The 25,586-nt window shown below is 48.6% G+C and overlaps 1 protein-coding gene and 1 long non-coding RNA gene across 11 annotated transcripts in view; one reads left to right on the top strand and one right to left on the bottom strand.

The window, feature by feature from the left end:
- ZMYND8 (zinc finger MYND-type containing 8) overlaps window positions 1-25,586 on the top strand; it is a 163,713-nt gene that overhangs the window by 6,754 nt on the left and 131,373 nt on the right. For 4 of the 10 annotated variants that reach the window (XM_075350629.1, XM_075350626.1, XM_075350620.1 and 1 more), the window contains exons 1-2: window positions 10,464-10,576; window positions 10,663-10,733. In XM_075350629.1, coding sequence (XP_075206744.1) covers window positions 10,479-10,576; window positions 10,663-10,733 — 169 coding nt within the window. In that variant the 5' untranslated portion in view covers window positions 10,464-10,478. Of the gene's footprint in view, window positions 1-8,405; window positions 8,525-9,219; window positions 9,308-10,220; window positions 10,399-10,463; window positions 10,581-10,662; window positions 10,734-25,586 lie in introns of those variants that run through there. The other 6 variants (XM_075350625.1, XM_075350623.1, XM_075350621.1 and 3 more) reach the window with 5 other exon arrangements.
- On the bottom strand, window positions 7,625-10,646 carry LOC142311844 (uncharacterized). The gene is made up of 3 exons (XR_012754304.1): window positions 9,977-10,646; window positions 9,681-9,905; window positions 7,625-8,899 (listed from the first exon to the last, which is right to left on the bottom strand). It is a non-coding gene; the product is annotated as an uncharacterized LOC142311844 (long non-coding RNA).

The raw sequence follows: 25,586 nt of genomic DNA, 5'->3' as shown, positions 1-25,586 counted from the left end.
GTAGTGCCTGCGTGTGTGATGATGATGGGGGCGGTAATGCCTGCGTGTGTGATGTGAGGATGTGGGCGGTAGTGCCGGTGTGTGCGGTGATGATGGGGGCGGTAATGCCTGCGTGTGTGATGTGATGATGTGGGCGGTAGTGCCGGCGTGTGCAGTAATGATGGGGGCGGTAATGCCTGCGTGTGTGATGTGATGATGGGGGGCGGTAGTGTCGGTGTGTGCGGTGATGATGGGGGCGGTAGTGTCGGTGTGTGTGCAGTGATGATGGGGGCGGTAGTGCCGGTGTGTGTGTGGGGTGATGATGTGGGCGGTAGTGTCGGTGTGTGCGGTGATGATGGGGGCGGTAGTGCCGGTGTGTGCGCGGTGATGATGGGGGCGGTAGTGCCGGTGTGTGTGTGTGTGTGTGTGTGTGGTGATGATGGGGGCGGTAGTGCCGGTGTGTGTGGTGATGATGGAGGCGGTAGTGCCGGTGTGTGCGGTGATGATGGGGGCGGTAGTGTCGGTGTGTGTGCAGTGATTATGAGGGCGGTAGTGCCGGCGTGTGGAGTAATGATGGGGGCGGTAGTGCCTGCGTGTGTGGTGATGATGGGGGCGGTAATGCCTGCGTGTGTGATATGATGATGTGGGCAGTAGTGCCGGTGTGTGTGGTGATGGGGGCGGTAATACCTGCATGTGTGATGTGATGATGTGGGCGGTAGTGCCTGCGTGTGTGGTGATGATGGGGGCGGTAATGCCTGCGTGTGTGATGTGATGATGGGGGCGGTAGTGTCGGTGTGTGCGGTGATGATGAGGGCGGTAGTGCCGGTGTGTGGGGTGATGATGTGGGCGGTAGTGTCGGTGTGTGGGGTGATGATGTGGGCGGTAGTGTCGGTGTGTGCGGTGATGATGGGGGCGGTAGTGCCGGTGTGTGTGTGTGGTGATGATGGGGGCGGTAGTGCCGGTGTGTGTGCGGTGATGATGGGGGCGGTAGTGCCGGTGTGTGTGCGGTGATGATGGGGGCGGTAGTGCCGGTGTGTGTGCGGTGATGATGGAGGCGGTAGTGCCGGTGTGTGTGTGTGTGTGTGTGTGTGTGTGTGTGTGTGTGTTGATGATGGGGGCGGTAGTGCCGGTGTGTGTGCGGTGATGATGGGGGCGGTAGTGCCGGTGTGTGTGCGGTGATGATGGGGGCGGTAGTGCCGGTGTGTGTGCGGTGATGATGGAGGCGGTAGTGCCGGTGTGTGTGCGGTGATGATGGGGGCGGTGATGCCGGTGTGTGTGTGTGCGGTGATGATGGGGGCGGTAGTGCCGGTGTGTGTGCGGTGATGATGGGGGCGGTAGTGCCGGTGTGTGTGCGGTGATGATGGGGGCGGTAGTGCCGGTGTGTGTGCGGTGATGATGGGGGCGGTAGTGCCGGTGTGTGTGCGTTGATGATGGGGTTTCTCTCTCTCTCTCGCTTTGGAATGAAAAAGAAAAAAAAAACCAAACGAACGGATCTATTTTTTTGCTGGATCAGTCGCATCAGTTTTTACACAATCTGCAATGGATCCGTTGCATCGGGCACAAACAAGATTGTGCCTGACGGCCAAAACCGGATGTGTGAAGTAGCCTAATAGAAACGGCCGTGTTTGTCACCTATGTATTTACAGGAAAGATGTCTGCATTGCAGCAAGATGTCCGAGAGGGAGGAAGGAGCAAAAAAAAAAAAAAAATAAGGGAAAAATAAATTAAAATTCCAGCCGTCAGACCAATCCAGCGTCCGGTTAGGGGTTTTGCACCAATGGCAGCACAGAGCTGGTTAACAGCTAATAAGTTGGGAGCGGAGGACAGCGATGTGCTTCTAGACGTTTCCTGCGATGCCCAGGAGCTGATCAGCCTCTCGTTACAGCGCCTTGTAAAGTAAAGATCTGAATATGCTGTATATAGCCAGAAAAGGGTAAGGCTATGTTCACACACTGCATCTTTTACTGTGTTTTTGCTGCATTTTTGAGGTCACAAAGATGAACCAAAACACATGCATTTCCTTCTCCCAGCAAAGTCTATGACACTTCTGTTTTGCTGTCCACACAGTGCATCATTTTTGGCTGTGGTTTTTGCAGCATGTCAATTCTTTTTGCGTTTTTTTTCCAGCGTTTTTGAGCCCTTCCAGTCAATATATTTGACTTAAAAAACGCATTGGCATAATGCAGTAAAAAAAAATCATCAAAAATGCATGCGTTTTTGCCACGGATGCCTTTTTTTGGAGCCAAAAACGCTGCATCTTTGTGGTCAAGAAAAGATGCAGTGTGTGAATGTAGCCTAAGGGTACCTTCACACTTAGCGATGCAGCAGCGATCCGACCAGCGATCTGACCTGGTCAGGATCGCTGCTGCATCGCTACATGGTCGCTGGTGAGCTGTCAAACAGGCAGATCTCACCAGCGACCAGTGAACAGCCCCCAGCCAGCAGCGACGTGCAAGCGACGCTGCGCTTGCACGGAGCCGCCGTCTGGAAGCTGCGGAGACTGGTAACTAAGGTAAACATCGGGTATGGTTACCCGATGTTTACATTAGTTACCATCGCACACCGCTTAGCTGTGTGAGCAGGGAGCCGCGCACACTGCTTAGCGCTGGCTCCTTGCTCTCCTAGCTGCTGTACACATCGGGTTAATTAACCCGATGTGTACAGCAGCTACATGTGCAGAGAGCCGGAGCCGGCAGCACAGGCAGCGTGAGAGCTGCAGAGGCTGGTAACTAAGGTAAATATCGGGTAACCACCTTGGTTACCCGATGTTTATCTTGGTTACAGCTTACCGCAGCTGCCAGACGCCGGCTCCTGCTCCCTGCTCGCTTCATTTGTCGCTCTCTCGCTGTCACACACAGCGATCTGTGTGTCACAGCGGGAGAGCGCCTTTGAAGAAAACGAACCAGGGCTGTGTGTAACGAGCAGCGATCTCGCAGCAGGGGCCAGATCGCTGCTCAGTGTCACACACAGCGAGATCGCTAATGAGGTCACTGCTGCGTCACAAAAAGCGTGACTCAGCAGCGATCTCGGCAGCGAGCTCGCTGTGTGTGAAGCACCCCTAAATCTCAGTGACTGACCGATTGTAGGCCAATACAGCTGATCAACGAGATTAGAAATGAATTTGATACCGAGGCCATAGTGTATACTCCCCTCGTATAGGCCCCTGCAAAGTCTGGGCCAAAAGTAGAGACCTCACTATACTGATGTGAAAAGTGACATAAAGTAGTGACCGTGGGGTGCAAGGAGGGTTCTGCATCGGTGGTCACTCCTCCCAATGAAGAAATCTCTCACTCAGGGTCACATGGCTGATAACAGGGAGCAATAGTTTACATCTGCCTATCCCAGAGATTATTTAATGCCAGCTTGAAAAGGATGATAACAGAGGGCAATACATCACACCCACCTATTCTACAGTTAGGCTGGGTTCACACATAGCGACAACGACGTCGCTGTTACGTCACCATTTTCTGTGACATAGCAGCGACCTTGTAAGTCGCTGTTATGATCGCTGCTTAGCTGTCAAATACAGCAGAAGCAGCAGCGATCATAACGTCGCTACATGTGCAGAGAGCAGGGAGCTGCGCACACTGCTTAGCGTTGGCTTCCTGCTCTCCTAGCTACAGTACACATCGGGTTAATTAACCCGATGTGTACTGCAGCTACATGTGCAGAGAGTAGGAGCCGGCACTGGCAGCGTGAGAGCGGCAGAGGCTGGTAACGAAGGTAAATATCGGGTAACCACCTTGGTTACCCGATGTTTACCCTGGTTACAGCTTACTGCAGGCTGCCAGACGCCGGCTCCTGCTCCCTGCTCGCTTCATTTTGTCGCTCTCTCGCTGTCACACACAGCGATCTGTGCGTCACAGCGGGAGAGCAACAATAAAAAAACGAACCAGGGCTGTGTGTAACGAGCAGCGATCTCACAGCAGGGGCCAGATCACTGCTCAGTGTCACACACAGCGAGATCGCTAATGAGGTCACTGCTGCGTCACAAAAACCGTGACGTAGCAGCGATTTCGGTAGCGATCTCGCTATGTGTGAAGCACCCCTTAGCATATCACCCGCCTGAAATGGCTGATAACATTGGGTAATAGATTATATCTTTTTATTCGACATAGCTTTTCTCCAGCCAGAAATGGGGAACCAAACCCACCAATATCAACTGGTCTGTCCACGAGTGTATGGGGTGCGATGGGCGATTGATCGTCAAAGATGTTGTTCGATTTGTCTGATTTCGGACTGACGATCACACTGTCCTCCTGAGATGTGGCGCTGGCAGAGATGTCAGTCAGCAGCTATCCCATAGAGAGCACAGGAGCGCTCGGTCGAATGGGCGCTTCTGTGTATGGGAGAGTCTGCTTGTGGCCCAATGATCGGCCGACAGTCATATAGTATGTATGGCGGGCTTAAGCCTCTCTCCAGCCTGAAATCAACATAATTGATTACTCCCTGTTATCAGCCATCAACCGTCAGAACCTCACCAGACAGAAATGGCTGATAACAGGGAGCAAAAGATTATATCTTCCTATTTCACAGCTAACCTCTTCCCAAACTAATGACTATTAGCCTTGATGATTCTCGTGATTGAACTGATGTGTGGTTATGTTGGTTTGCTGCGGAGGAAACGGGAACGTGATACTGGGCCTGATGGCTAATGGTGTAGAAACCCCTGGGACTAGGAGTGGCGCCATTACTGCATATACCTGGTCTTAGCATTTCTCTGTGGTGTATACAGCTCTTTTGTCATCTGCTTGGTAGAAGATTGGGTGTGTGCCCACTGATGGCCCATGAGGTCGGGGCTGGACATCTGCTATATTTAGTGTAGTGGCATATTTGGGTAGATCTGTAATATGAGATTGTGCGTCTGTAACATATAGAGGGTGCTGTGTGGGATACCACAGTGAGGGGCACACTATGCCACATCCTCCCACCATGCCCTCAAAGTTCTACCCAATCATTCAGTGAAAGACCGTTTTTATGTAAAGAAATAATAAAAAAAATTCTATGATGAAATCCTTTTCAATATTCTTTATGATTTTGTTTCCCATTTTCAAGATCCCTGCTTGCTGTCACTGAAAGCATTATTTTATTTTAATTTTTTTTTTCGTTTACCCACCGTGGGCCTGCCAGTTTGCTTTAATGTTTTAGGAAGTTGGGCAGGATTTTTTCAAAATAGTGAAGCTTTGCCCATGGGTTTCACAGGACCCCTTCCCATATGTAATCATCTAATATATAAATCTGAGTGTATGTGTGTATGTATTTGTGTGTATGTCCGCTAAAGGAATCCTCACCGTCGCATGTACAATCACAAAATTTTGCACAGACTCCTCATGTGACTCAGGGAACGTCATAGACTATGTTTTGACAAGAAAATTTAACCCCTTGCTTTACAGTTACTCTCCAAAAAACATGCTTTCATTAAAGTGAATGGAGCTGTGAGCTACAGGCTATTAATAGGAGCTGTGAATAGTTGCTATAGGAACAAAGGACAGTCATAGTATAACAAGCTTATGTGTGAGGTAATATGATGTCGATGGAGAGACAGACAGACACAGACTGACAGGCATAGACAGAGAAAGAGGCACACAGGGAAAGAGACAGAGACAAACAGGAAAAAAAAAAAGCCAGACAGACATACAGACACACGGGGAAAGAGACACAGAGGTAGAGGAAAGAGACAGAGAGACAGACAAAGTCAGACGGAGATAGAGACAGACAGACGCGGGGATAGAGACAGACAGACGCGGGGATAGAGACAGACAGACGCGGGGATAGAGACAGACAGACGCGGGGATAGAGACAGACAGACGCGGGGATAGAGACAGACAGACGCGGGGATAGAGACAGACAGACGCGGGGATAGAGACACAGACGCGGGGATAGAGACACAGACGCGGGGATAGAGACAGACAGACGCGGGGATAGAGACAGACAGACACACGCGGGGATAGAGACACACGCGGGGATAGAGACAGACAGACAGACGCGGGGATAGAGACAGACAGACAGACGCGGGGATAGAGACAGACAGACAGACGCGGGGATAGAGACAGACAGACAGACGCGGGGATAGAGACAGACAGACAGACGCGGGGATAGAGACAGACAGACAGACGCGGGGATAGAGACAGACAGACAGACGCGGGGATAGAGACAGACAGACAGACGCGGGGATAGAGACAGACAGACAGACGCGGGGATAGAGACAGACAGACAGACGCGGGGATAGAGACAGACAGACAGACGCGGGGATAGAGACAGACAGACAGACGCGGGGATAGAGACAGACAGACAGACAGACGCGGGGATAGAGACAGACAGACAGACAGACGCGGGGATAGAGACAGACAGACAGACAGACGCGGGGATAGAGACAGACAGACAGACAGACGCGGGGATAGAGACAGACAGACAGACAGACGCGGGGATAGAGACAGACAGACAGACAGACGCGGGGATAGAGACAGACAGACAGACAGACGCGGGGATAGAGACAGACAGACAGACAGACGCGGGGATAGAGACAGACAGACAGACAGACGCGGGGATAGAGACAGACAGACAGACGCGGGGATAGAGACAGACAGACAGACAGACGCGGGGATAGAGACAGACAGACAGACAGACGCGGGGATAGAGACAGACAGACAGACGCGGGGATAGAGACAGACAGACAGACAGACGCGGGGATAGAGACAGACAGACAGACAGACAGACGCGGGGATAGAGACAGACAGACAGACGCGGGGATAGAGACAGACAGACAGACGCGGGGATAGAGACAGACAGACAGACAGACGCGGGGATAGAGACAGACAGACAGACAGACGCGGGGATAGAGACAGACAGACAGACAGACGCGGGGATAGAGACAGACAGACAGACAGACAGACGCGGGGATAGAGACAGACAGACAGACAGACGCGGGGATAGAGACAGACAGACAGACAGACAGACGCGGGGATAGAGACAGACAGACAGACAGACGCGGGGATAGAGACAGACAGACAGACAGACGCGGGGATAGAGACAGACAGACAGACAGACGCGGGGATAGAGACAGACAGACAGACAGACGCGGGGATAGAGACAGACAGACAGACGCGGGGATAGAGACAGACAGACAGACAGACGCGGGGATAGAGACAGACAGACAGACAGACGCGGGGATAGAGACAGACAGACAGACAGACGCGGGGATAGAGACAGACAGACAGACAGACGCGGGGATAGAGACAGACAGACAGACAGACGCGGGGATAGAGACAGACAGACAGACAGACGCGGGGATAGAGACAGACAGACAGACAGACGCGGGGATAGAGACAGACAGACAGACAGACGCGGGGATAGAGACAGACAGACAGACAGACGCGGGGATAGAGACAGACAGACAGACAGACGCGGGGATAGAGACAGACAGACAGACAGACGCGGGGATAGAGACAGACAGACAGACAGACGCGGGGATAGAGACAGACAGACAGACAGACGCGGGGATAGAGACAGACAGACAGACAGACGCGGGGATAGAGACAGACAGACAGACAGACGCGGGGATAGAGACAGACAGACAGACGCGGGGATAGAGACAGACAGACAGACGCGGGGATAGAGACAGACAGACAGACGCGGGGATAGAGACAGACAGTTATATCCCGGGCAATGCCGGGTGCTACAGCTAGTTTTATTATAAGGGTAGGGCACAGCCTGGGAGATAAATTGCTGCCACCAATGGGCTCCAGCATTAAAAGACTGGATCCCATCCATTGCTGGGACAGGTTTTTTTTTTCTTCTGAACACCAAATAGCAGTATCAGTCTTTTCATATTTTTAGTGCAATATACAAAAAGTGTAGGCATGTGCGGTGCAGACTTCACCCGTTATATTGAAATGGATGAAATAAAAATTGCCTATTGCCGGCCATACACAGTAGATGGCTGTAGGACAAATAATGCTTCTGGTGATGGCTCGACAGCTGTCTCTCCCACAGACAGGAGTGCTTGTCCGCCGAGCTCCTGTGTTCTCTGAGAGTCACCACCAGACATGTCTGCTGGCGGCTTATCTCCGGGAGAACAATGCGATCAGCAGTCTGATGTTGGAAATGCCCGATCGACTTCTCCCTCGACGATCAGTTGACCGCATCCATATACATAGCAGATTGTCTGGCAGCCATTACTCCCATACGCTCTGCTGAGTGCTCCTCTATTCTCTGAGAGCCGCTACCAGACTCCTCTAGCGGTGGCTTACCTCTTCGAGAACAAAAGGATCAGCAGTCCAAAATCAGACATGCCGGATCCCTATCTCCCCCCAACATCATCTGTCGGAGGACCCCATACACATCAGAGTGACGATATTGGCGGGTTTGGACATCGATAGTCCAATGGGCATGGGGACCTTCAATCTTTGGATGTACCTGCAGCAAGTCTGACTTGTCTGAAGTTGTCCTCAGACATGAGGGAGCTGTGCAGACGTGCGGTCCCACATCCGTTCATGGGATCTGATGACAGACAATCCTGGGGAAGATATGGGATCGGTCAGGGGAGGTGAGATGTGGCGGTAGTGTCCTTCTGTGGGTTTTTTTGTTTTGTGTTTTTTTTTTATGATACTTGATCGACTGAATACATCATTTTTTATTTTTGTCAGTGAAGAAAGTGGGTGCCGTGGATTTCACCGGGCCTATACAAAAAGGTGGTTCTTTATGCCGGCTGCCGCATTGTAGAACGAGTGATTTATTCAGTGTTTATAACCAGCCGTTTACCACACGTTTATTTTCAGACTGGACTCCTGCACTGATGGTATCATGCAGAACACAAGACCCGTTCCTCCGGTCTCCAGTGCTCCATGATGATGGGATGTCACCATCTTTGATGACTCGATGAGGGTCCTAGTTGTTTCTTCTTCTTCTTCTTACCCCAGATCTTAGATACCAAGAAAAAAGATTAGATTATTAGTTTAGAAACCGCACTGTGTCTCCTATAAAACCCTGCTGTGGAGGATCCCGGCCTCTGCCCCTCTGCTCATCCACACGGAGCTCCGACCTTTGTTCCGGCCGAGTCTGTGTAAACCATACCGGTCTTTTCCTGTCTGAATTCTCTCTAAACATTTGGTTTTCATCTAGTGTTGCTGAAATAGAAGGCATGTTTTCCCCCTTTGCTATGGTGCTGTCGGCGGGGGAGATGGCAGCAGCCGAGTCCACATATGCCCCTATTAAATAAACTGCTTCCATTTTAGCTCCAGTGCAGGAATGGGGCAGTGCATTTACTGCCAGACGCCATTTTCAGAGCCTGCACAAGGTACATAGTCCTCGATGACTAAGACTGTGATAGGTGAGTCTTTCTGTATCAGCTCCCATTCCTCCAGCTGCTCGTCTTTCACTATTACACAGGCTTCACATACATTTATTCTCCATTATCATGAATCCTTGTATCATGCAACATGGAGGGGGGTGGACAGATCTGGTATCCTCATTTTTTTGTAGACTTGTCACTAATGTATCCTTTTGCCTTTCATGCAAGTATTACAGATGTGTGGCAAGCAAAGCAAGCCCAGATCTGTATGGTAACACTATAGATATATATACCAGGTCTGCAACAATTGTAATGTTGCATGCAAAGCAAAAAAGCAGGAAGGATGAGGGGGACAGATGGCAAAGAAATGGTTAATTCAAAGCATTAGGACATGAAGTGCATTTCTTGTTACCTTCTCTCCATGGACAGAGGGGAAGAATTATCCTGGTACAGGGCGCACTTAGTATTATTTCTGGATTTGCCGAATTGTTAATGACCAAGCTAATACGGATCTACACAGCTTCTTATCAATAATTGTCCGATGCACGGCATGTAGGTGCCCGTTTATGGATGGTAACCCTTTCCTCATCGCAGTCCATGACTTAAGGATGTCAGAAAACATCAAATTTCTTGTGCACTAAAAAATAAAAATGATCATAACAAAACAAAAAAAAGCTTCCCCCTCCTCCCCTCCCCCATTAATCTTACCTTCCTAGAGACTGTCTCAATCTGGTGCAGCGTTCTCGTCGGAGAGGTTATTTCAAGTGTACGTATCCATACTGACCGAGGGGCTTTGTAAATGACGGAGGCGGCTGCTCCTGATCATGTACACAGATGCTCTGCATGGGGAGGATGTCATGTACAATTCTCAGATTGTCTTGAGGGTGCCCAGGGATGACAAGGGGGTTTACATGTTTATTAAAGATGTTTTGTTTTTTTCCTCCCTTCTTTTCATATCCTGATCTTGCTGTAGAGTTGCTCAGTGCAGACGCTCTCCTTGCAGGATCCTGCGGGACTGGGCATGTCTCCTGAATACTGACACTGGAAGTGCAAAGTGTACTCCTTTGCCTGCACCACTTCTTATTATTAATATGGTCCAGCTGGTTCCTCGTTTATCCCTCCAGTCACATGTATGTATAATTAGTCGTGGTACCTGCAGCCTCAGAGAGCCCTAGTGCTGCTACATTGCTCTCCTCCTCTCAGGGAGGACATGGTTAAATCTGAAGCTGTCACCTATCTTCTCTCCATCTATCACTGGCTGAGATTGACACTAGTGAGAGATGCAATGTGGAGCGAGGGAATCCACATGTGTGTATGTGGGGTCAGCGCTATACGGGGGTTATGTGCCTGATGACCTGACAGGGTCACTTACCCTCTTTCTTTGTCTTCCACAGTTTGGCAGAGGAGGAAGTGAAGACTGAGCCGGAGGTGGTGGAGGGGATGGATGTCACCACTCGATCCAAAGGTGAGGAGCCTTACTGCCGTTTCACATCTGCGCTTTCCTGCACCTAAACTTGCAAACCAAGAGCCGGTATCCACTGCTGGCATATAGCTCCAAAGACGACTGGCTGCAGGCTTTATGGGGTTAACCCCTTTCACTGCTACAGTGATTTAGCTTAATCCTCTGGGAGAGTCCGATTCAGCAGATGTGTCTAGAGCCGCAGCTTCTATTTTCCCTGCCTAAAAAGTGATCCCAACTTTTTGTAATGGGTGGATGGGAAGATTATTCACTCATTCATTCATTCATTAATTCACTCCCAATGACTTCCAAGAGCTATGGTCGTAGCCCAGGAACCCTTGGTAATAGCCAAGAGATTTGGGATATGATAAGGTTAAACTACTATAGTGAGGCTGAAACATTTTGTATAGCAGGACGTCGCTCGTCTGCCTTGTTAATAAGGACCAGGCCATACAGAATCAATATATCAGCATCCCCGGATATCCCTGTGTATTTCGGTTGGCACCGGCTGATATGTTTGCAATGTCAGGTAGTTTTATGCAGCAGTGCTTTCTACGATCGGTTTCTTTTTTCCATTTACACGTGGGGTTGCTCTTTAAGCCGTCCAGCTGCTTCTCTTCAGCGGCTCGTCCAGTGGTGTCTTCCGGTTTATGCTGCCACATGACTAGTGCAGATCAGTCTAAATAAAGAAGTTGTTGCGGCGAAGCTTGTACACCTCACCACAAAATTAAATATGGCCCCCCACAAGGTCATTACATACGCTTCCCAGTTCTGTGTAACATAGGAGATGACTAGTACCACCGTACCGCCTGCTCCTACATTACTAGCCGTGCTTTTTTTCCTGGCTATTAAGCACTGTGTAAACCTGATGTGCGGGTCCACTGTCAGGATCGGCCTGGCTGGCAGTGTTTACCAGGCACCATTTTGTTTACTTACTAGCAATGTCCTCAAAATGGTGGTTGGAGAAAATCTTAGCAGAGGCCTGCCGTCTCCAGGCTGTGGTTTTTTTTTTTTTTTTTTTTTTTTTTTTTAATCTGCAGCAGTCCACACAGATGTGATCCCAGTCATCTGCCGACGACGTGACACCGCCGAAGCCCTTAGGCAAATTATTGATCAGTATAGCGGGATCTAGCGTTGTTATTAAGTGGTAAGACTTCGCATTGCCCCCTTTATCCTGAGAAATGTTCCCTCTGCGCTTTCTGATGGGTATTTAGGCTAAGTTCACACTTCCGTTGTTTTGCATCAGTCACAATCCGTCGCCTAGAGGAATTACGGTATCCTGCAAAATATTTTGCAGGAATCCTGTTTTTCCCCATAGACTTCTATTAGTGACTGATTGCGACTGATGATGCTGCGTTGCATCCTCTGCGTCGCGGTCAGTCGTTTTTTAACTGACCGCCGGGCGGGAACAACGCAGCCTGTAACGTTTTTTGAGCAGCGCGATCCGTAGGATTTTGCTGCGCATGCTCTCTTTGGCTCCCTGCCCCCGTAACCAGGATAAGCATCGGGTAACCAAGCAATGCGCTTTGATTAGTTACCCGATATTTACAGTGGTTACGGGTGCAGGGAGCCCGCGCTAAGCGGTGTATGAACCAAGATAAATATCGGGTAACCAAGCGAAAAGTGCTTTGCTTTTAGTTACCCGATATTTACCCTGGATACAGTGTGCAAGGAGGCCGACACTTCACCACTCGGCTCCGTCCCCTCCCGCACTCCGCATGTGTACACTCACACACACACACTCTCTCACACTCACACACACACACACACACACACACTCACTTGTCCCCAGCCCTGCAGTCCCCGCGGCACTGACGTCCTCAGCTCCACAGCCCCGTTAGGCTCCGCCCCCTCGCGCTCCGCCCCCCTTCCGCACTCCGCATGTACACACGCATGTAGACACACACACTCACTCACACACTCACTCACCTGTCCCCAGCCATGCAGACCGCGGCACTGACGTCCTCAGCTCCACCCCCCGAACTCTGCCTCCGAACTCCGCCCCCCCGAACTCTGCCTCCGAACTCCGCCCCCCCGCACGCAACGGAGTCCGACAATGAAATTCTTTTCTTTGTCATCTGTTGTACAACGCATCAGTCACATGCGTCAAGCAACGCATGTGACTGATGCAAAACAACGGAAATGTGAACTTAGCCTTAGATGGCAGGAGACGGGCAGAGGTGACGAGGAGTCTCTTGAGTGCTTATCCAGAGAGGGGCAGCAACTGACCCTGAAAGCTGACTATCCCTCTCCACCATGCTTTTCTAATGTAGAGATGGTAATACACAGATACAATCACTGAGCTCCTGAGCCAGGCCATTGTAATAGTATAACACTCGTACCTTTTTTTTTTTTTTTTTTTTTTTTTTATTAAAGTAAAAAATAATGGCGCAAGAACCGGGACCCTCTGGTGCCCCCAGTACAAAGTTCTAGCCTTCGGGCACAACTTTGCAATAGTGTCTCATATTTGGTTCTCCCTCTTATTTTTGTGATTAAACATGCATAACCAACCTCACCTGGACACAGATATTACCGTGAAATTCTAATCTGACATCTGTTAATCTAGAAAGCCCGATGATCCATCTCTTCTGTATGTAACACCACAGCAATATAATGTGGAAATCCTCTACAGCCACGGACTGAGCAAATTGAACCAGCACTGACCCAGATTCTGGGGTAACCATTTATATTTTGGGAAACGTCCTGCACTTCAGCGTAAAGAAATTACATGCCCTACATATGGTCAGTGTTTTTCAACTTCTTTTAACCACTTCAGGCTTCCTCAAAAAAATGACTGGTCCGTTCTTCTGCCATCTTCCACTTGGGAACCATTCACTATTAAGAGGCAAAATTTTTAAGAAAAAAATGTTCACAGCAAAAGACTAAAAAAAAGCCATGTCAGAAAAACACAATCTGTGTTTTCATGAAGCATCTTTTTCAGGAAAAACTCAGCTGGTATGGAGACATCTAAAAGTTGCAGTGTCCACATATCCTTATAGACATTTCATTGATAATCTACTAATCCTCGGGTGGCATGTTCAACAAATTTATACAATATTACTGAATATAATTGTATCTCCTACCCTCTAGATATCTGCTGATTGTCCACTGTGTGTGGAGATAGATGATGGCTCCCCTGTGTGTCACCTATCAGGTTTAGCAAGGCTAAACTTTTGTTTTATAACATGTCCTTTGTTTGTTTAGCTGATAACCCGCTCCAGGATGTCTGGAAGCCATTTATCTCCCTCCCCTAAAGGTACCTTCACACATAACGACTTACCTGCGATCCCAAAAACGATGCGACCTGATAGGGATCGCTGGTAAGTCGCTGGGAGGTCGCAGGTGAGATGTCACACAGTCAGATCTTACCAGTGATGCAGGAACAATACAGGTCGCACTAGCGACCTGTATAACGATCTCAGCAGTCAATGTGATCCTGTTACACAGTGTCAAACACAGCGATGTGTCCTGCCCAGCAGGACGTCGCCTTTGAAGAAAATGACCTGGACCATTCAGCAACGACTAGCGATCTCACAGCAGGGGCCTGATCGCTGGTAGGTGTCACACATAACGAGATCGCTAACTGGATCGCTACTGCGTCACCAAAACGGTGACTCAGCTGCGATCTCGCTAGCGATCTCGTTATGTGTGACAGTACCTTTACTGAAATGTCAGACACACTGCTAATTTATATATCCAAGTCTGGTCCGGTCATGGTGCCCATATATCTAGTTCGGGTTTGGCTTTGTCATGACGCTCATGTATCTCATTCATGTCTGGTTTGGTCATGACGCTCATGTATCTGGTACAGGTCTACCTCGGACATACTGCCCTTGTATCTAGTCCAGGTCTGGCTGCGTCATGGTGCCCATGAATCTACTCCGTGTCTCACTCGGTCATGGTCCCCATGTATCTAGGCCGGGTCTGGCTCGGTCATGGTGCCCATGAATTTACTTCAGGTCTGGCTTGGTGGTGCTCATGTATCTAGTTTGGATGTGGCTCAGTCATGGTGCCCATGTATCTAGGCCGGGTCTGGCTTTGTCATGGTGCCCATGTATTTACTCCGGGTATGGCTTGGTGGTGCCAGTGTATCTAGTTTGGGTCTGGCTTTGTCATGGTGCCCATATATCTAGTCTGGATTTTGTCCAATCATGGTGCCCATGTATCTAGCCCGGGCCTGACTTGGTCATGGTGCCTGTGTATTTAGTTTGGGTCTGGCTCGGTCATGGTGTCCATGTACCTAGTCCAGGTATTACTCAGTAATGTTGCTCATGTATCTAGTTTGGGCCTGGATCTGTCATGGTGCCCATGTATTTACTCTGGGTCTGGCATGGTGGTGCCCAGGTATCTAGGCCTGGTCTGGCTTTGTCATGGTGCCCATGTATCTAGTTTGGATTTTGTTCGATCATGGTACCCAGGTATTTAGCCCGGGTCTGGCTTGTTCATGGTGCCTGTGTATCTAGTTTGGGTCTGGCTCGGTCATGATGCCCATGTATTTAGTCCTAGTCTGGCCCCTTCATGATACCCTTGTATCTAGGCCAGGTCTGGATCGGACATGATGCCCATATATGTAGTCCGGATTTGGCTCCATTATGGTGCCCATGAATCTAGTCCGGATTTTGTCTGATCATGGTGCCCATGTATCTCTAGTATCTCTAGTAGTCAAGGTCTGGCTTGTTCATGGTGCTCATGAATTCAATCCAGGTCTGGCTCAGTCATGGTGCTCATGTATCTAGTCCGGGTCTGGCTCGGTCATAGTGCCCATGTATTTAGTCCGGATCTGGCTCGGTCATGGTACTCATGTATGTAGTACTGGTCTGGCTCGGTTAATGTGCCTATGTATTTAGGCCAGGTCTGGATCGGTCATAGTGCCCATGTATCTAGTCCAGGTCTGGTTTGATCATAGAACTCCTCTACCTAGTTTGGGTCTGGCTCAGTCATAGTGCCCATGAATCTAGTTTGGATTTTGTCTTATCATGATGCCCATATATCTAGTCTAGGTCTGGCTTGTTCATCGTGCCCATTAATTCAATCCAGGTCTGGTTCGGTTATGATGCTCATGTATCTAGTTCACATCTGGCTTGGTCATGGCGCTCATGTATCTAGTATGGGTCTGCCTCAGACATGCTGCCCATGTATCTAGTCCTGGTCTGGCTCTGTCATGGTACCGATGAATCTACTCTGGGTCTTACTCAGTAATGGTGATCATGTATCTAGTTTGGGTCTGGCTCGATCATGGTGCCCATGTATCTAGTCTGGGTCTGGCTCGGTGGTGCCCAGGTGTCTAGGCCGGGTCTGGCTTTGTCATGGTGCCCATGTATATAAGCTCAGATTTTGTTCGACCATGGTGCCCATGTATCTAGTCCGGATTTTGTTCAATCAAAGTGCCCATGTATCTAGCCTGGGTCTGGCTTATTCATGGTGCCTGTGCATCTAGTTTGGCTCTGGATTGGTCATGATGCCCATGTATCTACTCTGGGTCTGGCTCAGTCATGGTGCCCATGTATCTACTCCAGGTCTGGTTCAGTCATGGTGCCCTTGTATCTACTCCGGGTCTGGCTCAGTCATGGTGCCTGTGTATCTACTTTGGGTCTGGATTGGTCAATGGTGCCCATGTATCTAGTCCGGGTCTGGCTCGGTCATATTGCCCATGTATCTATTCTGGGTCTGTCTATGTCATGGTACCCATGAATTCAATCTCCATCCAGGTTTGGCTCAGTCATAGTGCTTATGTATCTAGTTCGGCTCTGGCTCAGACATGTATCTAATCTGGGTTTGGCTCGCTCATTGAGTCCATGTATCTAGTCCAGGTCTGGCTCGGTCATAGTGTCCATGTAGCTAGTCTGGGTCTGGCTCGGGCATGTTGCCCATGCATCTATTCTCGGTCTGGCTCTGTCATGGTACCCATGTCTCTAGTCCGGGTCTGGCTAGGTCATGGTGCCCATGTATCTAGTTTTGGTCTAGCCTGGTCATGCTGCCCATGTTTTTAGACTGGTTGTTGTACGATCATGCTGCCCATATATCTATCCTGGGTCTGGCTCGGTCATAGCGCTCATGTATCTAGTCCATGTCTGGCTGAGTCATGGTGCTCATGTATCTAGGCTGGGTCTGGCTCAGTCATAGCGGTCATGTACCTAGTCCATGTATGGCTCAGTCCTGGTGCTCATGTATCTAGGCTGGATCTGGCTCGGTCATGGTGCCCATGTATCTAGCCTGGGTCTCACTTGGTTATGGTGCCCATGTATCTAGTCTGGATCTTCCTCGGTCACAGTGCCCATGTATCTAGTCCGGGTCTGGCTCGATCATGGTGCTCATGTATCTATTCTGGATTTGGCCCAATAAGGGTACTGATCTATGTACCCCAGGCCGGTTAGGTTATGGTGCCCCTTAAACCAACCTATGCCCCAGTGTATGTAGCCTAGGTTTGCTTTTATCCTAGTTTCTGTGGCTGGTTCTGTCTTGGTACATGTGTGTTTTACCCCGGGCCTGTCTGGGTACCACTGTATGTGCTAGGACTGGTTTTGTCTTGGTGTCTTTCTCTATCTTGGGCTAGGTTTGGTAACGGTGAATGTCTTAACATAATGGGAGTTCTGTCTCTTTACATCAAGTGTTTTCTCTGGTTTTCCAGGCGGGGGATGTGAGTGGAGGGGGATGGGAGGAGCGGCCTGCCCTCTTCATATTGCACACTTGGCCTTGGCGGGGTGATGGGCATCTGTGAAGCTTATTTATGTGAAAGCATCAGCATTAAATGCTTCTTTCCCTCATTTCTACCTGCTTATATTACATGGCGCATGTATCCCACCCAGCAGCCCCCACTGTCAGTGTCACATCTCGGGCAAAGCTTTACGTCACATTTTCCATGGCAACCTCCTCACTGTGTCTGTGCGCAGAGTCCACTGTGTGCCTCTTCCCCGGCAATCCTGTAACAATGAGTTCTTTGTCCTCCGCTTGTTTCATTCCCTCAGATGGAATGCAACGTCCCAACTATTCCCAGGGTCCAGGAACGTGATTTCCCCTTTCCAATAGCATACATCATCTGTGTATATGACGTTGACGTCATCGCTGCCATTCCCTAATATCGTTATAAGGATTCTACAGGTCACAAGTGTTACCGTAGCCAACAGATTCTCAGTGACTCAATGTTTGCATTATTTTTTGGCTTGAGCCTCGGCAGCCATTTTGGATCTGTCATGATAATCAGGTCAGATGTGTAGTATATAGGTACATATTTACCTTTTTTATAATTTATTCTAAATTGGGATCTGACCATACCAAAATATTAGATATTCCGGAGTAAGGAAGGTATAGTGTATAAAAAAAAACAAAAGTGAAAGAATAACCTTTACCTGGAAATATGGCAGATGAAAAAACAAAAAAGAGCACTTCACCTCATTTCTACGCGAATATAGGAGTTGTGACTGTCACAACCCCTATAGGTGAGTTTACCTATTTTAATTTTCTTGGTGTTTTATTTGGTAAGACCCAATTGCGCCACTTTTCCACAGCTTTAATCTCCCTGATCTGACATTTCACGCTCTTAGGACGCCCCTGTGGGCATGCTACCATGCTAACATGCTACTCAATGCAGCGTCACCAGCGTGACTTGCGTACCTGTGTCTGCTGTGACCGCTGATCAGAAGTCCTGGCACTTCTGGTTATGCGCACTATGCCCGGCATTATGCCCGGTTATGCCCGGCATTCAGATCAACGGTCACAGCGAACACGGGTACACACACCACCGCTGGTGATGCTGCAATGAATAGCATGTTAGTACGCCCCTGTGGGCGTGCTGCCATGCTAAGGCTAAGTTCACACTTCAGTTGTTTTAGATCCGTCAGGTCCATCAGCAACGGATCAGTCGTTTTTTAGTTGGCAACTGATGCAACGGGTGTGTTTTTCACAGGATTCCTTTCACAGGAATCCTGTGAAAAAACTGATCCGTTGCATCCGCTGTGCGTCCGTTTTTTGACGTATCAGTCATGATCCGTTTGTGTTTGGGACAGCCCAGTGGGTGTGCCAAACATGCTGGGCATGCTCAGTAGAGCATGACGGAATCCTGCGCTGGATTCCGTTGTAAGACGGATTACGACGGAATCCAGCACCATAGACATACATTACATTACAAGCTTGACGGATGGCGACGGATTCCTGTGCGGCGCGTTAATTTTGACGTCCTGAAAAACGTTACATTCTGCGTTGCTCCCCGCTCGGCGGTCAGTCAAAAACGACGGACCGCGACGCAGCGGATGCAACGCAGGGTCATCAGTCGCAATCCGTCACTAATGGAAGTCTATGGGGAAATACTGGATTCCTGCAAAATATTTTGCAGGATTCTGTAATTCCTCAAGGCTACGGATTGTGACTGATGCAAAACAACTGAAGTGTGAACTTAGCCTAAGGGTATGTGCGCACGTTGCTTTTTACCTGCTTTTTTGCTGCTTTTTCTTCTGCGCTGTTTAATGCCAAAATGGATGTGTTCTTCTATTCAAGCAAAGTCTATGGGAATTTGGGTTTCTTGTTCACACTATGTTGTTCAAAATGCTGCCTTTTTGTGGCAGAACTTTGGTCAAAAACTCAGCTTTGCAGTTCAAAACCCAAATGGCAAAAACATTTGACATGTTGCTTCTTTGAAAAGCTGAGTTTTTGACCAAAGTTCTGCCACAAAAAGGCAGCATTTTGAACAACATAGTGTGAACAAGAAACCCAAATTCCCATAGACTTTGCTTGAATAGAAGAACACATCCATTTTGGCATTAAACAGCGCAGAAGAAAAAGCAGCAAAAAAGCAGGTAAAAAGCAACGTGCGCACATACCCTAAGAAGGCAGAATGAGCGCAGGAACTAACGCCCTTGGGACTAGTCCCTGCACTCAGCATATCATAAAGGATTTTAGAAATGCTTTTTCTAAAGATCTCTTTATCTATGCTAGTGTATACAGGGACAGTTATGCAGGGATTAGCAATATACACCCAGAACTGCTCGTGGTTCCCACATGCTCAATTTTTATTTTATTTTGGCTGTGTGGGGGGATGATAATTCACTCTAGAAGAAAACATTGGAGGGGTATATGTATTTGAAGGATTCACCATACATGAACAGTAGATGCGAGTCCCCACATTTATCTTGAGTTTGGACCCTGGTACATACAGAGGCCATTGGAGAGGTGGTCTCCAGTCATTTGTATGGGAATCTGCCCGTATTCCCACTGGCAGAGTTGCACATCTGCGCCTTGTGCTCCACAGTTAGATTCCTGGGGGTCAGGAGGGATAGCTATGATCTGAACAAGAACAGATGTCACTTTTTTTTTTTTGGACCGCTAGTTTATCAGATCACATCTGTAAAGCACTGTGGAATTAGTAGCGCAATATTAAGTAACTAATATTAAAATCAGAGCTGTTCTATATTGTTCTTTTAGCCTTGTTTTTCTCTGCATTAACTTGCCTCCACCTTTGTGCAATATTCTATGCAGTTACAGATCTTCTATCAGATCAGTGTGACCGTGGTGCCGGAAGGGGTTAATAAAAGGAACTGAAACCTCCTTCCTCCCTTTGTGACCCCTCTATTTCCTCCAGGTTTCTGTCCCCAAGCTGTTGTGTATTGTTTACCTGCTCTTTGGTCTTATCAGTTGCAGGGACTGCTGGGTGACAACCAATATGGCTGCTACTGCAACTCTGGACATCGTGATCATCCATGTTTTCTTGCCTCTGTGTTATGGAGGCTGTGAACTCGGGTCACCACTGATGTGGGAGCTGCAGCAGCCACAATCATTGTCGCCCACGTTCTCCTCAGACCGATGAGCACAAGGTAGGATCGCACCAGGAAAATGCGCTGTGGATTTTGTAGTCTGATATCAACAGTGGCAATCTGCAGCATATGACAGTACCAAAAAAAATAAATCTTTATCTATCTATCCCTCCTATCTATCCCTCCTATCTATCCCTCCTATCTATCCCTCCTATCTATCCCTCCTATCTATCCCTCCTATCTATCCCTCCTATGTATCCCTCCTATGTATCCCTCCTATGTATCCCTCCTATGTATCCCTCCTATGTATCCCTCCTATGTATCCCTCCTATGTATCCCTCCTATCTATCCCTCCTATCTATCCCTCCTATCTGTCCCTCCTATCTGTCCCTCCTATCTGTCCCTCCTATCTATCCCTCCTATCTATCCCTCCTATCTATCCCTCCTATCTATCCCTCCTATCTATCCCTCCTATCTATCCCTCCTATCTATCCCTCCTATCTATCCCTCCTATCTATCCCTCCTATCTATCCCTCCTATCTATCCCTCCTATCTATCCCTCCTATCTATCCCTCCTATCTATCCCTCCTATCTATCCCTCCTATCTATCCCTCCTATCTATCCCTCCTATCTATCCCTCCTATCTATCCCTCCTATCTATCCCTCCTATCTATCCCTCCTATCTATCCCTCCTATCTATCCCTCCTATCTATCCCTCCTATCTATCCCTCCTATCTATCCCTCCTATCTATCCCTCCTATCTATCCCTCCTATCTATCCCTCCTATCTATCCCTCCTATCTATCCCTCCTATCTATCCCTCCTATCTATCCCTCCTATCTATCCCTCCTATCTATCCCTCCTATCTATCCCAATCTAATCTAATCAAATCAAATAAGCTTTATTGGCAGGACCAAATACAAATTAGTTTTGCCAAAGCAAGTGTGCATTAGGGACTGAGGCTGTGGGGATGGTGGGTGGGGACTGGAGGAAGGATGGATGGGGCACATCCAGGGTGGGGACTGTGGGGGCACTTCTAAGATGGGGGCTATGGAAGTCCATGGCTTATGATGGGGCATATCCACGGTGGGGACTGTAGTAACGGTGGTTGGGGCATATCCAGGGTGGGGATTGGGGGGGCCACATCTTGGATGGGGGGCTATGGAAGTCCATGACTTATCATAGATCTCTTTCTCGAAGTCTATGACATTCGCTCACATACCGCGCTGCTATCTCCACTGCGCTCTCTTCTTCCCCCAGCAGGATATATATTTTCTCTTCCTCCTTCATGGCGCTGAAATCCGGGAAGAGATGGGAGAGTCTCCTGAAGTGAGTGTCCCTCACTGCTGAGTACTTGGTGCAGTGTAGCAGGAGGTGGATTTCATCCTCCAGGGCCTCCAGGTCACAGTGTTGGCACAGTCTGTCCTCCCTGGGCTTGTAGCTCTGCTTGTGTCGACCGGATTCGATGGCTAGACTGTGGGCACTGAGTCTATATCGGCTCAGGGTCCTGCGGTCTCTGGGATCCGGGAGTTTCTCCAGATATGGGGCCAGTCTGTAGTCTCTCTGTAGTCTCTGATACGTGGTCAGTTTCTGTGAGGTGTTGATGTCGGTCCTCCAGTCACTGACATACCTCTCCTGGCCCTCGTCTACCATCTTCCTGAGTCTGGTTCTTGTCAGGCTGCTGTGATTGGTTATTTTGTCCAGTTGGGTTTGGGAGAGCTGTGCCAGGGGTCCTGGTTCATCTGGCCCACATATATATATCAGAGCTTTGTGGTGATGGGAGCTTGGATTGCTACTCTGTAGGTGAGCCTGAAATGATAGTGACCTCTTCAGAGCTGCAAGGTGTAGAGGGAATCTGCCCAGCTCAGCTCGACAGGCGCTGTTGGAGGTGCTTCGATGGACCTGGAGAAGGTGCTTACAGAATTCCAGGTGGAATATTTCTGTTGGGCTGGAATCCCACCTTGACCAATCTGGGTAAGTGTGAGGGCCCCAGACTTCGCTGCCATACAGGAGGATTGGGGCGATGATGGAATCGAAGATTTTTAGCCAGACCCTCACTGGTGGCTTCAGATGATACAATTTCCTTCGGATGGCATAGAAGGTTTTGCAGGCCTTGTTTTTCAGGGTCTCTATGGCTTGTTTGAAGCTCCCTGACTGGTGAATTTCCAGGCCCAAGTAGGTGTATTTGTCTGTTCCTGTAAGAGTGCAGCCGTTTACGACAAATGAAGGATGCTGGTCAAATCTTCTTTTTCTCTTCTGGAACACCATGATGTTGGTTTTCTTTTCTTATTTTCCTATCTATCCCTCCTATCTATCCCTCCTATCTATCCCTCCTATCTATCCCTCCTATCTATCCCTCCTATCTATCCCTCCTATCTATCCCTCCTATCTATCTATCTATCTATCTATCTATCTATCTATCTATCTATCTATCTATCTCTGGGCAGTGGTCACTGGATGGACATCTGACTGATGGATACACGCTCAGAGAGTCTGTCCATACATGGTTACACATGGCCGCTAACACCATAGACTGTCCCTGATGTTATCACAACCCCAGCTCTGCAAAATGTCTCATCTCTCCCAAGAATTCAGTGCTGGCAATTTACAAGCACTAATCCTGCATGGACACCACTGCCTGCACTGTAGGGGGAAGGGCGGCCATCAGATTAACCCCTGGTGTTCCTGCAGACTTTAAGACTGCCTGTCCCTTGTCCTTGCTTTGCTGCAACATGAGGGGGAAACAGTTAACTGCAAGTGATCTCCGGTATATTCTGCATTATTATAGTTCGCTATTAAATGTCCAACACTGTTAGGTTGGTTACAGATAGCAGTTCTGTATTGCAGTCCTCTGACTAAATGAAGGTCTGATATATTTTTCCCTAGAAATATTGCAACCCTGCAGATAGAAAGGGAAAGCAGAGATACAAAACTGAGCAATGTCATGTGGACATTTACCAGGCCCCAGATCAGGATCAGGATGATATTTAGCCATTTATATCCCTTTCGGTGTCCAGGGTCTGTCATTATGATTGTTTTTATAATTTATAGTTACAGTATTACTATTTAATGAATCATTTCATTTTAAATATCATTGTACAGTTTATTACTGGTGGTCATTCTACTTTATAGTGCAGAGGAATTTAAGAAAAAAAAACACTCTTTTTATCTTTCTGTGACCCCATTTTAGTGTGTTATCAACGGGTACATACATGACTTGACCTGTTCTGATCCTGAGTTACAGCCTGTATTAAATTGCAGAGCTGCACTCACTATTATGCTGGTGGAGTCACTATGTACTCATAAATGAGTACACCCCATTTGAACAGTAAGATCTCCCTCAACAGAAGAATAATTTGCTACATTTTGACAAGACTAGGTTTCATAGAACACTATTTTAACCAGTAACCTGAAAATAATATTAATATAATTTGATTGGAAAATCTTCGGATTTACTCAACTTAGTTCCTGCCAAAATGAATACACCCCACATCAAAAACTACTACGTCTAGTATTTTATATGACCTCCCTGATTTTTAATGACCGCACCGAGTCTTCTAGGCCTGGAATGAATAAGTTGGCAACATATTGCAACATCAATTTTTTTTCCATTCTGCAAGAACGACCTCTGGTAGGCCGCTTTCACACTTGCGTTCAGCGCAATCCGCCGCTATGGAGAGTAGCGCAGTCCGTTAACGCACTGTGCTATTCTCCATAGACTTGTATTGACGACGCACTGTAACGCAAGTGTCTGCGTTTCATCCGCTGGACGACACTGGGTCGTTATTTTGACGCAGCGTCGAGCGGAGGGAACGCTACATGTAGCGTTTTTTGGGTCGTTAAAATAACGCACCTTGACGGATTCCGTTAGAATCCGCCAAGGTGTCTAATGATTATCTATGGTGGCGGATTCCGCCGCTATGCGCTAAGCGGCAGAATCCGCTGACTGATTCCGTCGCGTTCTACTGAGCATGCTCAGCATGTCCAGCAGATTGATCTAAATCATTTAAAATCACTCCTGGTCTCTCTCTTCCCTCTCACCCCCTCTCTCATACTCACCGATCACGGGCGCGACGCTGCACAGTTGTCACAAAGCTCCAGCGGCTTTTCCTCTTTTGAAAATGGCAGCCGCTCATTATTCCATCTAGTATTCACTGCTTCCCCCGCCCACCGGTGCCTATGATTGGTTGCAGTCAGACCCACCCCCACGCTGAGTGACAGCTGTCTCACTGCAACCAATCATAGCCGCCAGTGGGCGGGTCTATATCGTGCAGTAAAATAAGTAAATAATTTAAAAAAAAAAATGGCGTGCGGTCCCCCCTAATTTTGATACCAGCCAAGGTAAAGCCACATGGCTGAAGGCTGGTATTCTCCGGATGGGGAGCCCCACGTTATGGGGCAGCCGCCCGGAATTGCCGCATCCATTAGATGTGACAGTGGGACTTTACCTGGCTCATCCCAAATTGCCCTGATGCGGTGGCAATCGAGGTAATAAGGAGTTAATGGCAGCAGCCAATAGCTGCCACTAAGTCCTAGGTTAATCATGGCAGGCGTCTGAGACACCCACAATGATTAACCTGTAAGTGAAAGTAAATAAACACACAAACCCGAAAAAATACTTTATTTGGAATAAAAGATAAAAAAACACCCTCTTTCACCACTTTATTAATCCCCAAATACCCCTTCAGGTCTGGCGTAATCCACACGAGGTCCCGCGACGCATCCATATCTGTTACATGAGGCTGACAGAAGCGGCTGTAGAACACCGCCACTCTGTCAGCTCCAGGCAGCAACTGAAGTGAGTCGCGCTGTCAGCGAGGACGTCACTGAGGTAGTCTGTGCAGTGATGATGAGTGCGGTAGTGCCGGTGTGTATGCAGTGATGTGTGCGGTAGTGCCTGCATGTGTGCGGTGATGATGGGTGCGGTAGTGCCGGTGTGTGTGGTGATGATTAGGGCGGTATTGCCGGCGTGTGTGCATTGATGATTGGTGCGGTAGTGCCTGCGTGTGCGCGGTGATGATGGGAGCGGTAGTGCCGGTGTGTGCTATGATGACGAGTGCGGTAGTGCCGGGGTGAGTGCAGTGATGATGATGATGGGGGTGGTAGTGCCGGGGTGT

The sequence above is a fragment of the Anomaloglossus baeobatrachus genome, chromosome 5 (assembly GCF_048569485.1).
Source record: "Anomaloglossus baeobatrachus isolate aAnoBae1 chromosome 5, aAnoBae1.hap1, whole genome shotgun sequence".
Taxonomy (NCBI): Eukaryota; Metazoa; Chordata; class Amphibia; order Anura; family Aromobatidae; genus Anomaloglossus; species Anomaloglossus baeobatrachus.
The sequence above is the reverse complement of the archived record's forward strand: the minus strand, read 5'-3'. Positions and strand labels throughout refer to the sequence as shown.